The 18,637-nt window shown below is 38.6% G+C and overlaps 1 protein-coding gene across 4 annotated transcripts in view; it reads left to right on the forward strand.

Annotated features, from left to right (window-relative positions):
* furina (furin (paired basic amino acid cleaving enzyme) a) overlaps positions 1-18,637 on the forward strand; it is a 71,387-nt gene that overhangs the window by 12,556 nt on the left and 40,194 nt on the right. For all 4 annotated transcript variants that reach the window (XM_077518607.1, XM_077518609.1, XM_077518610.1 and 1 more), the window contains exon 3: positions 16,662-16,760. In XM_077518607.1, coding sequence (XP_077374733.1) covers positions 16,662-16,760 — 99 coding nt within the window. The remainder of the gene's footprint in view (positions 1-16,661; positions 16,761-18,637) is intronic.

The following is an 18,637-nucleotide window of genomic DNA, read 5'->3' on the forward strand; positions in this document are numbered from 1 at the left end:
TCTAGACTGTTGGTCAGTCCACATATATGGGGTTCGTTTGACTTTTTTGACCAATCTAAAAGTGTTGAAAATGGCTTGCTCTCTTTGACGATGCAATGTTAATGTCTGAACAAACATGCCGTTCTTGGGGTCTCCGGAAAAGTGATGATTTGTAGGATATAAGGGTTTGGCCTATTGCCAAGCGATACAGTGTAAAAGTTTTATATTGGCCACAAGCAGCATGTTTCAGAAGAGATGGACAGCAAGAAACCGATAATTGGACTCAGGAGAACTGAAGCTATGAGCTTGGGGGTGGGGGGAAGGGGGTGACCGGAATAAGGTGCTTGAAAAAAAAATTGCTGGAAAGACATCTGAAATGATTGGACCAAAGATGATGGCCGAAGAATGTGCCTGCTGAGCTTTGCAAGGAGCCACTCTGCACGATGCACAAAGGTGTTTCCTCTGCTTTACTGCATTGCTACCATACGCATTTCATCTGATTGAAAAGAAGCACCACTTTCAAAAATGTCTTGTGAGAGATTACATTAGGGTACATTGCGTATGAAATTAACTTCTTCTAAATGCCCTCTTTGGAGATTAAAATCTATAAAGTTGCTCTAGGATGGGCATGGGCATTTATCAAAACTTCTTAGATAGAATATGTGGAGAAAAGATAATGATCGAGTCATAGATAGTTTAAAAGATAGAAATAATGTAAGAGTGCCAACTATCCATCTTAGTTAGACTTAATCGAAAGCATCTGTGCTGAATGCAGCCAAATTTGTGTACACTTTTACCTCAATTTTGCTGTTTTGAGGCCTTCCAGGTTCCTGAACTTAACCATGTAACTCAATGTCATCTCAACCTTCTCCGGCCCACTTTAACAAACATACTGCACAGCCATGTTTAAAGGCGCAGTCTGCCGGTTTCACTCAGGAAAATGCACTTTTTAAATACAGGATTTAAACAAACAAATTACTTCTCAATTTACAGTTCTGGGGTTTTCTTAACGTGTGAGGGTGATTTTGTCCTAAACCCCCACAACACCAGCCTGTATTTTGCCATTTTGTGTTCGTTTTGTAAACAGCGGGACGTTTCTGTGGAAAGACAGTGTTTACACCCCTCCAGCCAATCGCAGAGCGGGGGGTGGCGTGTCGCGAACGGGGCCGGGCCAACGTGTCGGCTGCGTGACATCACTCCCGCGGCAATTTGAAAGCACGCACGGATTTTTTTTTCTTCACTCACTCATTCAAACATGTAAGCTTGAGTGAGTGAGTCAGTGAGTGAGAAAAAAAAAAAATCCGTGCGTGCTTTCAAATTGCTGCGGGAGTGACGTACGCAGCCGACACGTTCGACCCCGTTTGCGACATGCCACCCCCCGCTCTGCGATTGGCTGGAGGGGTGTAAACACTGTCTTTCCACAGAAACGTCCCGCTGTTTACAAAACAAACACAAAATGACAAAATACAGGCTGGGGGGGTGGGGGTTTAGGACAAAATCACCACCAAAGATGAACATAAACCCAGATGTGTAGACTGAGAGAAAGTTAAAGTGTGGACATCCTGTATTTAAAAAGTGCATTTTCCTGAGTGAAACCGGCATACTGGGCCTTTAACCAGCATAGTGTGTTGGTGCTGATGCGCCTGCGGACTGGCTTCAAAGTCAAAGTGTTGAGTCCAGCCAGACCTTTCGTGTTTTATGTTCCGCTTACGCCACACCGTCATTGATCAGCAGCAATGTCTACATTGTCTTTGGTCCAAGGGTCACTGTGAGAGAGCCTGCTTTTAATCCGTACTTTGGCCGCTCTTGACGCAGCCCTAGATTTCACTTCATTGCAGTGCAGCTGCTCTTCTTTGAAAGTTAATGAACTGCAGAGATTGACTGATCCGGTTTACTCCAGTGGAGACATAAGTGAAGAGAACATGGAGCTAATACACCTGAATTAATGTACCTAAACCATATTGGCCATAAAACAATTGAATGGACAGTACAGTTGATTCATTTTATTAGGCTAAACTGTAGAAATTAAAATGCAAATTTATTGTATTTATTGATACAATAGTTTATGTACAACTTGAAAGTACTATATCTGCAATAAATTCAAGCAACAAATTCAGTAGAGTAAGACAATGATATTGAGTTGTGTTATTTGTAAATCTTCGAACCAAGCGTTTTTATTAAACTATGAAGAAGAGATATGAGTCCATTGAAGCAAGACTTGTAAAATGGAATGCTGTTATTGCATACCAAATATAGAGTATAACTTTGCAGCATAAATAGTAACGTCTTGCAATGTTGGGCTGACTTCACTTGTAGCGCCTCTTTAACTCATTTGCTCCCAATAATGTGTAAATACGTTTTTTTTTTTTTTTTTTTTTATGTTTTAAGTGTCCCAAAGAGGTATTTATATGTTTTTTATTTTTTATTTTATTTTATTTTATTTTTTATTTTTTTATGCTAGAGCATACAGAAGGCTTTGATGCAGCCTCTCAACTGCAAAGAACGGTTGCAGAAATGGTAGTTATTACACAAACGGCCAGCAGGTGGCAGCAGAGCAAAGGAGATCAATCAGGGCCATCTATAAAAAAGCTAAATTACTTAGAATTTTAAATAGATTTGTGAAAACTGATGAAACTTAGCTCTCTTCTAATGCTAATTGCTGCAAAACGGAAACGGATAGAAACATACTTTTTTTTCCTGATAAAAGAAGAGATTCTAATCTTTCTTTTGGTAGGTTCCATGCTTTTATAGCAAGTGAACACAATTTTCTGTGGGCCTTGGAAAATCAGTCAAAATTCAGTAAAACAGCCGGGAGCGAACGGGATTGCTTCTGTGAAAATGGCTGGGAGTGAATGAGTTAATAACTTCAAGACATAAGGGGTTTTGGGCAAACTGAAATTTAAATGAAATCAATTGATTTTCACTTAGTCATAGAAACAAACTTTTACAGATTTGGCACTGAAAATGCTATAATAATCTGGAATCAAGTGGAAGGTTTATTTTTCAAAAGCATTGTGCTTTGTAAGCCAAACAAAAATGAAATCAAACCAGACTAGCACGACCAAAGAAGACATCTAAAGGATTACCTTTAATTTGATCCATCTTAGCGCTGTTGTTTCTAAACATAGTGTCTAAGCTAGGTCTTAACATGTGATGGTAAAATGCTCCATGCCTCTTCATTCCCACTACTGTACTTTTTATATAAAAGTGGCCTTTAATTACAGATAGGGCTGGGCGATATGGCCAAAAAATAAAATCTCGATTTTTGCAGATTTTCAGGACGATTGCGATTTTAATCGATTTTAACCTAATAAATCCAACAAAACGTTTACTTAAAGGTTTCATTTATTAAAAAAATAATTCCTGTGCAAAATGTTCAGACTCCAGTACCGTATACTGATTCTAGATTACTTTCAACATAATCTTAACATTCATAGTTTGTGCTTAAATGCCACAATTAAGTAGTTGGTTGCTATTGTAAACATGTCTTGTAAACCACCCATCCAGCATTCTGCCACTTGTGAACAATTACAACACATAAAAGTATTTGAATGTAACAGAACATAAGAACAACAGCTTTTAATCATCCAGAAGACAAAATTCGATTTCATGATTTTAGCAAATTTTCAACGATTCGATTTTTTAAAATGACGATGTATCGAATTAATTCGATTTATTGCCCAGCCCTAATTACAGATAGTGTTTAACGTACTGCATTTCTTTCTCATATTAATGGTTAAATACCTGAATCATACTTCTTTTCATTGTTGACAGCGTTTGCGTAAATTCATTACCCCTAGTAAGTTACGTCAAGATAAACCAATATTTGTCTTCAGGTACCTGCTATCAGTGTGGTACTAGTAGTAGTCCCATGCACCCCCCCCTCAAAGAAAATGTTTTTCCATACTAAGGATGAGTAAATTGAATATCTTACCCTCCTGCAACCGATAAGAGTTTCTGTCAATTCTTAAGCAGTTTGTGGCCTCTGAGTGGAATTATTCTGCTCTGTATGACGTTAGCATAAAAACAGAAGATTCCCAAATCCCGATTGTAACCTTTAACACCGAAAAAGTCTGACCAGACAGTAGTTACCATATTTGCGTTTCTCGACTGTCCTAATAAAAAATAACCACAGATTTGTCAAATTCCCATCACTAATTACGCTCATGTACAAACCAACCTTTAAGATGACCTAAACCTTTACTCATGCTCCTTGGTAAACAACAACTTAAGAACGGATGAAAAAATAACAAGCTCATCTGCAGGATGCTGTCCCCCGCCGACAGCAAAGAAGCGAACACCCATATTGCCAGGGGTCCTGAGAAGCGCATCAGCACTCACTCATTACTCAACTCTCCCACCGCGAAGTGATGGGGGGCTGTGATAGAGCAGGCACTCACACAGGTCACAGGGCCATAATAAGAGCCAGATGTGCTGGTGGGACACGGAAATATATGTAAAGGTACCTCTTCAGTTTTCAAGAAAGCGCGTGTGTTTACATGCACAGAGTCGGTCGAGGTATTTGCGGAATTTTTGGCGGAATGTGTAAAGCGGCTATCTTTTTTGCTACGCTCCGCATAATATTGCATATACAGTGCACCTTTTTACCTTTACAATTTCAGAAACATACTTACTGTAAGTGTATTTATTCAAAAATATGCAATAGTATACTAATATTCCCATCAATTCTTTATCTGTAGCTGGTATACTAATGAGCACCTTAAGTGAATTAATCCAATTAAAAACAATAAGAAAAGAGGACTCATGAATGACATTTAACTACTCACACTGAATGATAATTTCCGTAGTATTTGTCCTGTTGGCTCTTTCTATTCAACCTTCAGAAGGTCCTGAATGTGAACCCTGACTAAAAGCATAAATCTGGGTGGAGGTAACAAACTCATCGCTTCGAGGAAGGAAGCAAATTCATTGGGCTGAACTGACTCATGTGCCCCCACTGGCTGTGAGATAAGACTGTTGTTAGGCAGCTACTTAATACTAAAGACTTATTGCTGTTGAAGATTTTGTCCCTCACCGACATAACGTTGGACCGACATGAGTAAAAAAAAGAAATGCTGCAAACATGACCTTACATTCAGAAAATCTCAATCATCTGGCTTTGTACTACCTGATGTGGCGTGTTGAACAAGGCTTGTAATGACCTAGCTTCTCTTGCATGTAAGCACGTACATCAACAGTCTCCTTGGGGAGGTTGGTCACTTGTTTGAGGTGCAATTTGAACAGGGTCTCGATCTGATAAGACGTTTGCAAAGAAAACAATGAAGTGAATGTTTAAAAGCTTTTGTGTGAAGCAGCCCTTTAAGAGGAATGTGCTATTTGGGTGGAGCATTTTATGATGGCCGAAAATGTTTTTTTCTTTTCCGAGTTAACGAGTCTTCAATTGTAACATATAGGTGAAGTTGTGCTTAGTTCCATCACGTTTTAAATTTCAAGTGAGGTGTAGGTTGCGCATTGTGAGGGGAAACGGGTTTATTGTTAGTTGTTGATGGTTAATAATAATGGTTAATCGTTTGTTTGTTTGTTTTTTGTTTTTTTTGTATCACTACGTGGTAAAAGAACAGCAATCATCTTGATGCATTAGACCTCTGTCTTTTGCAGGGATTGCTTTTCCAAAGCTGTGGTGAAAAGTGAAAATATATAATGGACAGTTTTTTTTTTTTTATTTATTTTTTTTAATGATAATAAGCCGCCATCCTGTTTCTATCGAGCTAGACTTTACACCTTGAATGGATTTTTCATATTTTTCATTTCAATCTATGCTCAAGGCTGTTCTCGCCTCCTGGAACAGCACAGGGCGCTTATTTGCTTTTGAATGTTTCCAGTAATGGCTTTGGTAAACTGCCAAGTTCCAGAAATGGTTGTTGCCTATTATCCCTTGAAATTATTTCTACCTCCCGGGTTTTTTATTATCAGTTTAATTGACGTGTCAACATCGTCAGGTGATTTGAGTGTTCCCACTGTTACAACTTGAGGGGCCATAGTTACTTCCTTAAATACACAGCACCACGTGACATATTTTGATTTTTAAATGCATTCTATTCAGAATCACATTAGAAGTGGCATTTGTTTTGATTACGTGAACAACTATCAAACGTTTAGTCCGACTGGGGCATCGCACCCTGCAGTATTAATGTAGCCTTTCAATGTATTCCACCACCGTTTGTGTTGAAATATCCAGTGGTTAAAGGGTTTTAAACTTGCAGTTATCAATGCTGACCGTGGGCATGTACCGGCAAGTGGCATTTTTCCATTATATGTTAGCATTAAGTTAAACTTACTCGGAAGCTGAATGTAGTTGTTAAATATACACAATGTGCAATTTTCACACTTCCACTCATTTTCACTTCCAGCATACAACAGCCATATCTTAAGTGTGTGCTCCAAGTAAATCTCTTGTATATCAAGGCACCACAGTAGACAACAAATGAGAGTTGTGTTTAGTGTGGTGCTGATGTAGGAAAGAATTAGTAAATACTTCCATAACACCCCACCCCCAGCGTGGCTGCAATATTGAATCCCTGGATGCCTGTTTTAGAAGAGAGCCCATCATCTATATTGTGAATAATGAGGTTGCTGATAGTGAAGTGCCGCTGATGGACTTGGATGCCTTATTTAGTCAATTTCTAACAGCTGCAGTTTGTAGCCGCAGAGTGGTCGGATGGGAAAGTTGCGAGCATTGGCGTTGGGATCATTATTGTGTATTATGAATAATAAACATTTTGTGCACCTTTCTCACATGGTAGAAGGTCTGGTTCATAAATCTTATTTTCTACATATGTTTATGTTCGCTATATAGTTTACTCTGACAAGTTTATATTGGGATTTCTTTAACTATTGGCAGTGTTCTTTTCTTGGCGTTTGTGATCATAGAGTTGATGTCCCTTGCCAAAAAGCTCCAATTTAGTTTCTTCTGTCCATAGGATATATGCTTTGTTCCTTTTCAGTGTGTATTGTTGCAAATTCCAGCCTCACAAATTCAGTCTCGTTTTATGCCTCTATCAGAGAAAAACTCTTTTTAGCTAGCTTTTTTATGAAACTTCCACTTTTCAGTGTCATCTTTGGAAACATTTGTGTTTGTGAAGATTTAACACTAAACATGTTTTTTTTTTTTTTTTTTTTTTTTTTTTTTTTAAATATAAAACTAATAGATATGAGAGTTATTTGTTCTATTTTGTCCCTCCCGACCTCCAGGTGGCGGTGCTGTAACCAGCACGGAATAGTTACATTCGTAACTTTCGTTTTATGCTTGACTCAAGATTTGGTACACCACATAAAAGAGATATACTTAATGAAATCCAAATACTTTTACAAATATTTTGGGCAGGGTACTGTGGTAGTTTTGGTTTGTAAGCCTTACACGCTTGTATTCTCAAGGCAATTGTCCAGTGCTTCAGTGGATTTCATCACATAGTACCTCATAGTAGTATATGGCATTGTGAAGGGACTCTAGCTCGCAGGGTTCCCTGCGAGTCCAGAGCCAACATGCCTGACTTAATTCCAATGCACCTCCAGGAAATATGTAATTACTGTATCTTGGAAATGGCTCAGATCTGTGTACTTTTATCCTCCTTTCCCTAAATCTCTCTCGCTCCCTCTCGCACGCACAAACAGCCCATCTTGGTTGAAACATTTTTAGTTTTGGCATCAGGTCAGCTTCTTTGTCTGTTATATGACTGTTCTGTCTTGCTTCTTCAATTTACAAGAAGTACAACTGGTGCTTCTGGTTTCTTAAAAGTCACAGGTTACATTTTTTAAAACCTTCATTTACACTGAATAAAATAATAACCCAAATATTTTTTGTATTTTTTTCAGAAAACTTGAAAAATTGAATCAAATACTGATTATATTCATGAATAGTTTCATGTAAGGGATATATTTGAATTTTCTGCTTAAGTAAGGATATAGGAGGTTTTAGCAGAAGTAGCCAGCATCATAGGGAGATGTTTAAGGCAAAAAAAAAAAAAAAAAAAAGTCCAAATATGACTTAGGCCATTATTTTTAAGAAGTTGAAGATATTACAATTTGTCTAATGTTAAAGTACCGTACCTTTCGTCTTTCAACCAAGCCAATATCAAGTTTAACATTTTATCAAGAAAGCGATACCATGAATCCATCGTAATATTAATATTAAGTGCAGCTGAATCCTTATAATCGCTCACATAAATTCTTGATTCTCTGCGGGATAGAGAACGATGGTGATTGTGTTGTCAGACTCAAGGAAATAGCTGCGGTCAGCTTTCTTGAAATTGTCCCAGCCACCATGCAGCCGTGTGGTTTGTGCATTCAGTGAGCTGAATCCAGCAGCTGTGTTAGAGGTTTAGACTGGACTGCAGGCAGATGTTCCCCTCTGCGAGGTTGTGTGACCCGAAAGGCCGCCGCAGGACATACACACTCTTACCAAACAGAGGGCACACAAAGAATGGGATGCAGCTTTTTTGTTGATATCGGACTTGATTTTGTTGTTTTCTTGATGATAATCACCAATGGTCCTCAGTAGTGGTCCAATTTTAGAGCAGTAGTCTGTCGACGAACACATTCATTGTGCTGCTGCACAATGGCGCAGTGCAGTGCGGCTGAGTCTGGGTGCTCACGAGGTCGGTAGTACCGCGCATGAAGTAAGCTCCGTGAAAACTAAGTTGTGTATAAGGGCCATTATTCCTTCATGAAGTGTTTTGGTTGGGTCAGCACATGTACAGTAGTCACAAGCGCATCATGTAACGTTGTCACTTACTAATTAATCACTGTGTACAAACTACTGGTTCTTTTGACTGTCAAAACACTGACCATGCAACTGGAAGGGAGCTCTATTTCCTTGAAATGTACTTTCCATCATCAATAAGTCTTATCATCTTCATGGAGGCATTATGGCCCATGTGACGTTTTTCTCAAAGTCACTCTCTAAATGTTGCTACTATGCACCTCGGGGAGAGCTTCATACAGTCCATTACACTCAGGTGCAGAGGCTTTGGCCTCCCTGCTGCGCATACCGAGACAAAAGAGCACATTTCTCTGCGGAGAGAGGAGATGATGGAAATGTTCAAGACAGAAACTTATAAGGAAATGAAGTGCATTTAGCTTCCTCAAATAACCCCAGTGGTCCTCCATCAGGGTCAGAAGAACCTGTTTGCTATTCCTGTCCAGTCTCAGTGCTCCATCATTGCTCTAAGGAGAGATAAAATTAGGCACCAGAGTTAAATCTTATTAGCTGTTGTCCCACTGGCAGTCCCCCTTTTCGCAGTATTTTGTGTGTGTCTGAGAACCAATCTTGAATATGAAGACATTTTAAAATCAGTTGTGGGCTGAAAGTTGATTTATTTTAAATTTTGAACCTATTGAAGATCATCTAGCGCCGTAATAGATGCACCATGCTTAGAGCACTGTAATTCTGTCCAGCGCAGATACCTTAGCTTGCATGCAATACCAGCACTTGGAATCCAGCAGGAGATCACTCTGGGGCCCACAAAGCAATTTACCTTCACTGAAATGTCAGTGAATTCATTTTACATATCCTCTGTCTTTCCTTTCATTTGGGGAATTTGAAGGCCACTCTTTAAAACAAAAAAAATCCATTACAGTGACTCCTGTTTTATCACAGGGAATTAGTTTGAGAACAAGCTGCAAAAATCACAGGCATATCATTTGTTTACCCCTATTTTAAACATAAATTCGTTTAAAATATGCTCTGATAATTTTATTAAAAAGATGCTGTGTATTAATCATTTCCTGAGAGCAGATTAATATCAGAAGACTGAACAGTGATGACTCTCACAGTTGTCCTTGGTTATCAAAATCAAATTCATCTAATGCTCTAGAATCACAAATTATGCCCCTGTCCCAGTTTGAAAATATTTTACTGGGCTGTTAAAGATAGAAATCTTCCATTATCACTTGTCATGTCAAACGCAATGATACACTTTGTGCCCGTGTGACAGGGCTGCCTCGCTTGGGATGAAACCAGCTTCCTGCCTGACCCTCTTCAATTTCCTCCATCTCCATTTAGTTTGCTCTCCTTCTGGACGCCCCTTCCTCTCCACTGCAATGCCCTGGACACACAAAACACAGCACACACTTTCTCTGACAGGCTAAATAGCAATGAATGCAGTTGAATTCCTTCACTAATGAGGATGAGCTCATTAAGGCATCTGCATGAGAGTCGACAACACATTTGAATGAGATAATCCCTCAACTGTTAATATGACTTTAATGGGGCAACCTTTTGATCTCCAGTGAACTGATCATAAAACGTTGTTTCCGACTTGGTTTGGCACCCAGTTATGGCTGGGCTCATTAATAATGTTTTTATTTTTATTTTTGTTAAATCAAACGAAATGCCGTGTGAAACTTGTAGAATATTGCCATGAATGTATAATTTAAGTAGATCAGAGAAAACGCAGTCATTGCATAACCAGCGTTCTCTTTGTAGCAAGTACATTTTAATCTGTAAATAACGTATATCACTCACATCACAATTATGTAACATTTATAATTTTTGTTTTTGTCTTTTCCCCACTTAGGTTACAGTATAGTAATTAAATAAACTAGGACATTATTGCCCTCTGATGGACCTATTTTTATTGCGTCTTGAGCCAATCATGTGCCTGAATTGCTTGACTAAAATGAAATATTTTTTTTTTGTTTTTTGTTTTTTGTTTTTATGAAATTGTCATCATGTAAACATTCATAACACAGGGTCTTCCTTTTATATGTATGTGAAGGGGGTAGGGTTGACACTTGAACAGCCATGTTAGTAACACTCATGAGACATGAATGGTTTGGTTTGAAAAAGTCACTGGCCTCGTTGTTGTTATATAAGAGAGAATAATGAAGCGCATGAGAGTGATAGAATGTACCCTTCGCAAGTAAGAAAAAAACCCAACAACCCTTTTTAGAATTTCTGATTTTTACAACCCTGAGTTTTGGTTAGAAGGGCCCATCTACACTGAATAAAATGCATCACTTGTTTGTTGCACTTATTCATCAGCTGAGCGCAACGATCTAAGGATTTTTCTACAAAACCCTTTTTCTCTCAAATATTGCTCACAGGTCTGATGAAATCTGTGTTAGTGAGCACTTCTCGTATGTGAGAGAATCCATCCACCTCAGGTGTAGCATATAACATTGGTGATTAGGTAGTATGATTACTGCACAATACAAAAAAAGTACACAATTTAGAGTGGCCCATCGTTGCAGGCTGCCTAAGGCACACCTGTGCAATATTCATGCTGTCTGTTTAATCATCAACTTGATATGTGACACCAGTTAGGTAGATGGATTATCTTGGCAAAGGAGAAGCACTCACTAACACACTTTAGACAGATTTGTGAATGACATTTGAGACAAGTCGACCTTTTGTTTTCACAGGGAAATCTTAGATCTTTGAGGCGTTGCAATTCCATTTTTGTTGAGTTTGTGTGTGCATGTTGTCTTTAACTGCCTGCATCATCCAACTTCTCCCTCATAAATACCTTGCTGTGAGGAGGGTTCTCATCGACCCGTGAGGTGACAGTACTGCAACAGTTCTGCCGTAACTCTGTAAACTCTTTCCATCCTCATCAACTCCACAAAGTTAAGGTCTGCCGTAGTGGACAAGAATCAAATTTGATGATGCACACAAAATTGATATGATATGATATATGATGAGATGATTTAACGTTTCCAAATTAAGTCAGGGATTTTCATTTCGTTGTTTGACATTGTGACTTATAAAATGCTATGTTTCAAGTTGTTAATATGTCTGACAGTATTTAGCTGTGGACTAAGAATGACTCAGTTTACCAGTAAACATAGATAATGCTTTAAAAGGTAAATTACATTTTCACATTTTAAAGTTACTTATTTAGTGTAATGTTCTTCTGTTGTTCTTTTTTGCGACTGAGCCAGTGTTGCCAATTGAGTGACTTTGTCAAACCATATTTAGAAGTATTCAGACTCGTCCTGGGACCCTTTCAAAAAGCAATTTATGATTTTCTATTTTTATTGGAGACATTTTGAGGCGTACCTCCCAAATGTGGTCTTTGTGGGATGTGTTTACCTCATTTGCGTGAAAAAAACAAATTATCGCTCGTCCACTCTGCATCATTCCAGTGTATTATTGAACATAATAATGGTGCGTCCATGAAGGAACCACAACCTGTCTGTTCACTCATTTCTGCATTCTATGGAAAACCGGGGATTATCCATGAAGTCCAGGTTGTCACATAACTCAGTCTGGAGCCACAGGAATGAACAGTGTGTCAAATATTTGTATTCAATTATGATTAATTTAAAAGCTTCTAATGAACCCAACTGTTTTGATACAATTCCACCACTACTGTTTTCTATGCCAAGAATTTAGGATTGAAGACACTCCAGGCCTGTGACCAGTAGTTTGTTAAAAAGGGAAACTTTGTCGATGAAAATGGTAGCTTGATTTAAACTTTTAATGGTGCTTTTAAATTAGTTTGTCCTAAACATGCATTTCACCCTCACTTCAGCATTTCTTCCTGGACATACTGTATAATAGCCGTAATGGTTACTTAACTATCTACTATCTACAACTTAATCTTGGCAAAGAGTGAGTAACACCCTCACATAAAATGTCTGTTTACAGGCATCTCTGAAACAGTTATGCTTCTGTTCTCCCCCATGGACAATATTGAAAGTCCGTATTTAACCTATTTGTTTTGTGTGAGGTAGTTGGGGAGAATCCACTAAAGCACAAAAATAACGTGCAACTTATGCATACTAAAAAGAATGAAGGTTAATAGAGCAGACCATTGACTTGGTGAGACCAAATATTTTAGGATGGAGACACAGGCGCAAACTATATGTAGTTTGATACAAATGCCTACAAACCTAAAGCCTGCAAACTTATTTTGAGCTCTTGGCTTGTTCTAGCTTCATTTTAAAACACAACACAACTATTCTTGGAGGGCAATTTCAAAGTCTCATTTTCTCAATTAATCACAAGTCGCTGAAGCACAAACAAAATATGGTAATGTGCTACATTCTGTATGCTTGAATAAATGCTTAATGTGTCCAATGCAAAGTAGTAAAATATGTCATGGGTCGTTGCCCTAGTTGAAGTGCACTAATGGTCTCCCTTCCATGGAATTAACCAAGTTCTACAAGTGCAACCCATAACTCCATTTTCATATCACTATAATGCAGCATCCTGAAAACTCCTTTCCCCTATTTATCTTCAGTGTTTTGGTTTTTGTAAAACACAATTGTGTAAAACATCGACAGCAGCTGAGACGTAAGACCTTTTGGCTGTGTGGATTCCCAAAAGGTTCATTTGTATTTGTTTAGCAGAGACTGCACAAAAATAAACGAAAACATGAATTTTAATAACCGCAATGGAATAATGCCTTCGTTCAATAATGCACAACTCGGTGAGACCCTGATAAGCCTTCTGTTCTTATCTGTGACCAATTTACTGCATCAGTAATGGTCACTCTCAAATTCAGAATCCACACTTTCCAACTGTCGTAAATGGCCTTTCTTGCCAAGTGGAAAGTAGTTAAAACCGCAGAAACAATGTGGTCTGAATTAAATGGCCAAAATCATTACCCCTTAAGCGTCTGTACTGATTGCCAGATGATGGTTGAGCTGCAGTGCTGAAATGGACATTCTTGAGCGTAATGTGGCAAGTGTGCAAGTGTGAATATTTTGGTAACAGTTGAGTTGTTCTTAATGAGAGGCGACCGCTGGAACACATGCATAAATAGTCACATTAATGTATGTTAGTGTGTTTCCCTAGAAACATATGGTGCAGAGAATGTTGTTTATGTCCTTGTGCATGTATAATGGTGCTAATTTGCCAACAAACTTAAAACAAAGAATGCACATTATCGAGTATTAAGCTTTGTTTAATGTAAATTGTTGGACACACATTACAGCACAATTTGCCCAAATTGGAAAATCTCTCTGGTTCTTGACTACTCAGGCAAACTGCATTTTACTGTAGATGTGTCTGAAGTACTCCTAAATAGGATTGTGTTGTTTCCAAACCAAAGACTTCACAGCCAGACAATGAAAATGGCCAGAAATTTAGAACACTCCAGCTGCAGCTGTTTTTGTTTGACATATTCTCTTTGCCTTTGAAGTCACTAGCTCAGTGGATAAATTGATCACTTCATTGTTTCTTGATACCACTTAATGGACCTCACCCACCCTCCTTGCATACCTTTGATAAGTCTCACCTCCCAAGATCTTATCTCGGCTAACACAACAGACAATCTGCTCGTATTTTCTTCACAAGGCCTTCCATTGGCTTGGCTAATAGTGAGCATTTTCGTACCTCTGCCTTCCTTCTTTTGGGTTTGATCTTTAATGGATTTATATACCCGTACAGTCTTAGACATACCATATTATTTATGTGTGGTTATGGCTAGCAGACAGAGTTGAATATCGCTGTTGTGAAGTGTACCCATCCCTCTTGGATGTTGCATCTTTCCCGTCCGTTGGCTTTGTGTGGGGGCCTTATGCATTAGCCAGGCTGCATTAGGTCTATTTACTTTGATTTAAACAGGATTCAGGCATGAGTTGTGCATCTTTTGGATGTTAGAAGTGCTGCAACACAAATGGGAAATGTGCACTGTGTAGTCATCATCGGCGTACGCAGCGTGCTCGATCACGGTGTTCCCGCTGAGTTATTGTCACATTTCGTCGGCCGTATCTAAATATGGAGGAACCGTTTCTATGTTAGGAGGTCCAGCAGCACTTCCCATAATCACAAAGAGAAAAAAGTTGACAACAGACCATGTTTTTATTGGTTTCCTACTTGATGGAAGACAGAAGAAGGACTAAAGAGACCTCCGGTGGCATCATTTATGAGAAAAAAAAATCACATTCGACAGTATTGTGCTAATCATTACAGTGTGCTTCGTGAATTTTCCTTCAGTCGTGCAACACACTCATGAGTGTGGTAAGGAAAGATTACTTACAAGCTGCATCATTTTCTGTGATCATTGAAATCTGATGGTTAGTTCAGTATATGATAGTTCATAGAGCTTAAGACGACTTAACAAAACAGACGGTTACAAAGCAGCAAACACGCCACGTACCTTTTATACGGCGCACACAAATGTGGTGGTAGGTCATGTTCCCTGCTCCACTCTGGTTTCAGAATTTCATACAGATCCAAACCATTTATAAGGTCTTTAGTTGCCTGGTATCAGTCTCTGGCTTCGCTGTTTAACCCTTTCCTTGTACAATCCCAACAGTTTTTTGCATTGTAACATGTTTTGCCTCACACAGAAATTCGACAAATACACAGCTATTGCACAGCCTTCACAGTAAGCCTTTTTTTACACTCACCGTGGCCTCCAACATGGCTGCCACAACCCACAATGCAAAGCAGTGCACAAGCCCCATTGCAGATGCATCAGAGGTCACAAACATAGCAAGCAAAGGGCTGTTTGAAAGGTAGTTCACTGTTGATGGGACATTTTGATTTCCTACGACTTTTGTAGGAGGGATTGTTTAAAAAATGGAAACACTTTCAGAAATTTAAAACAACAAATTGAACGGCTTGTGGGAGGAGACCACAATTGACCCCGCCCCGGTTGACAAAAATGGAAAATATTAGTCCGCCAGCACTGACAGCTTTGTCTTGTCGAAGTAGCATCCACTTTTGATTGACAGTGGGCATAAAGCTAAAAAATATTCCATCCTCACTTCCCCACTACTACACTCCAGGTTGACTGAAATGATATGCTTTGCTTGTCCATTGGTGCAAATATTGGGTGTTTTTTACTGTATGTAGAAGGGGCATCTCCTTTTGATAGAGAGGGTATCAAGCTCCATAAAGTTCCATCCGCATCCCTCCTGGGCATCGAGCGAGCTTCACACACCACTGACCGTGAGAGATAACAGACGCACTGGCTAGCACAGACTGGTTCTAATCACTGTTGTTAGTGGTAAAATACATGAAGTTTTAACTGCTTGCATGTCAGGGACGTGAAACTGTCATCAAAACATGTCTGACTGTGTGTATGGCTGCTCAATCACAGACTAAGGTGAATAACTTTTCACTATAGCAATTATGATTGAGTAATTGTTATTGATGAAAGAAGCTCATGAATCTTTTAATGGTCTTGTGCAATGTGCATGCCCTGCCATCTGCATGACCCTGGCTGTTGCCATCCATTTTTTTGTTGTAATCAAAATAAGACATTTGCAACCATCTGCTCTTACTTTTGGAAAACAATGACACTTGTCCCTATCATATGACATGTTACGGACCAAACCAGTAAATTGTTGTTTTTGGTTTTGTTTAATCGTTATACCAAATAAACAACAATTGGTAAATACAAATAATCAGAAAAAAAAGATTTTGCAATACACAATGCAAAAATTTTCATCTTTTTTTTTTTTATCTGATTGATGGAATAATGAATTATAACATTATACACAAATTAGATTAGTGACATCCCGAGAAGATTCTCTGAATGTTCTTACCTCCTGCCTCTGAATTAACAGCACCTCTGCTGGTTGCACCCAAGTAATGCACTCAATTTGTCCAAAGAAATAATTTTACTATCGGGATAGTACATTTCAATAGATATTAAATGGATATTCATGCTCAACCCAAGTGGCAATTTATTGCATTCCTATTGTATCTGCATGCTTTGGTTTGTTTTTAGCCTGAACTGAACTACTCTGTAATTTTATTCCAGGTTTTTGGTGACTATTACCACTTCAAGCATCGTACAGTGGCCAAGCGATCGTTGTCTGATCATAGGAATACACATGTTCGTCTACTTAAAGATCCCAAGGTAAGAGGTCAAAATTTCTGTCAATTTTTTTTTTTAATTGTACTTGGTGGAAGAAACACATTGATGTATATACTGAGCTTACAAATAGAAAATAAAAATTATTTTCACTTTTTAATGGATGAGTGCTATAATATCAATATTATTTATTACATATCCAGTTGTATTAAGCACATCTCTCATCAAGAATGATAACCCGAGGGTTAGTCCACAGCCCCCATTTTGAGTCATATATATATAAGTAAGAGAGGTGAAACACAGACAGCTATATGGGCTCTTGTCATAAGAGTGATGGAAGCTGAACAGGCTCTTCCCTCAGGAGGCCTGCAAGTCATAAACACTCCCGTGGACCTCCGAAATTCAGTTTAGTCTTCTTGACTGATCCTAATGGAAATTTCACATTTCTATATTTTCCAGCAGTCTTGCAAGTCAGTTTGCGGTTAGCTTGGAAATGAGCCTGTGCCCTACACCACTGCGAAGGACAAAGTGAAAATCTGTGTGAAATTAATATTCACAGCAATGGGAATATGAGGCATTTTGAAGCTAGAGTTAGTTCATATTAAACCCTGGCAAAGAACCTAAAACTTTTTTTTTTCTAATCATAAATTGAATTACCTAAATAACCTAATGGAATAAAACCAGTACATTCATAATTACCGGTAGTACAGTTTTTTAGTTACCTGTGAATATTTAACCAGTCGCACCTTTTTTACATAGGGTGGATAAAATTATGATTCAGCAGATGCTTGAAATGAATACGATTTTTTGATTTTATACTGTTGAGTCCAAAATTGTTTTTGAGTCACAGTCAATTTCTATTCTGTAATTGGGTATGTTTTGTCTGGAAATGATGCAAAGAAAGTGGTGAAATACTGCAAGACGTTTAATTTTTGACAAATAAAATAATTTTTTAAGCGGTTTTGGCTCTTTTTCCAGTGTAGCTCTAGAGACGGACTTGCATCCATAGGTAAGCGATCTAGCGTATCACGCAAATAGTAATTAATTGATGTGAATGACAAGTCTGTCAGCATGTTGACGTCACATCCGTACCAACATGCTGATGGTCATTAAAATTAACCAAGGGAATTATTTTGGCAAATACAAGACGAGACACAAAAATGTGAGCACCACACCATATAGTTATGGAACTTTACAAAATTGCTCCGTGCGTTTACCCATCAATACCTTGAAATGCGGAACGACAGCGATGCACTTTAACTTTCTTGCTGTGCAGCACAGGTGCAGGCTGGGAAAAAGGAGCAATTGTCTGCCGCTCTCGTAAGAACGAAAGCCACCTCCTCTCGATTTGGGATTTCCTTTACCACTGGGCCTCTATTTCCTGTTGTTGAATTCCTCTGTTCTCCACAGCACTTCAGAGAATGTGAAGCATTACCCTTTCACTTATCCCTTTGTAAAGTTCAGCATGGGTCACATAATGTCTCTTACCTTTTTTTTGTTTGAACTATTAATAATCTAAACAAAGTTGTTTTAAACAACAAATTCCACAGTTGGGTTTGCTGAAGTTTGATGAAGTTTGAATAAAAGGTGTTTCCAGCTTGTTGTGTGTTTAATTACGAACAACAAGATCTGGACCTTAGCCAGATCTCACTTGCTGGCTAACAGAGAACCCTTCTAACAGGGCCTAATGAGGAACCGAGGCTTGGCTATATTTACCACCTTAATTAATATCTATTATGAAGTCCACCTTTTTGGGGGGATGAAATGGAATGTAAATGTTTTGTTTGTTGCGTATTTTGTAGTCCTATGGATGCAGTGGTCTCTCAACTGTGTATTTTTATCTTGATTTTTCCATTGGCAGAGCTTTTGCCCTTTTGGATTAATCACGCACATGTGGACAGAAAAGTTACTCAGTAACTGAA

This window comes from Festucalex cinctus, chromosome 4, assembly GCF_051991245.1.
Source record: "Festucalex cinctus isolate MCC-2025b chromosome 4, RoL_Fcin_1.0, whole genome shotgun sequence".
In the NCBI taxonomy this organism is placed as follows: Eukaryota; Metazoa; Chordata; class Actinopteri; order Syngnathiformes; family Syngnathidae; genus Festucalex; species Festucalex cinctus.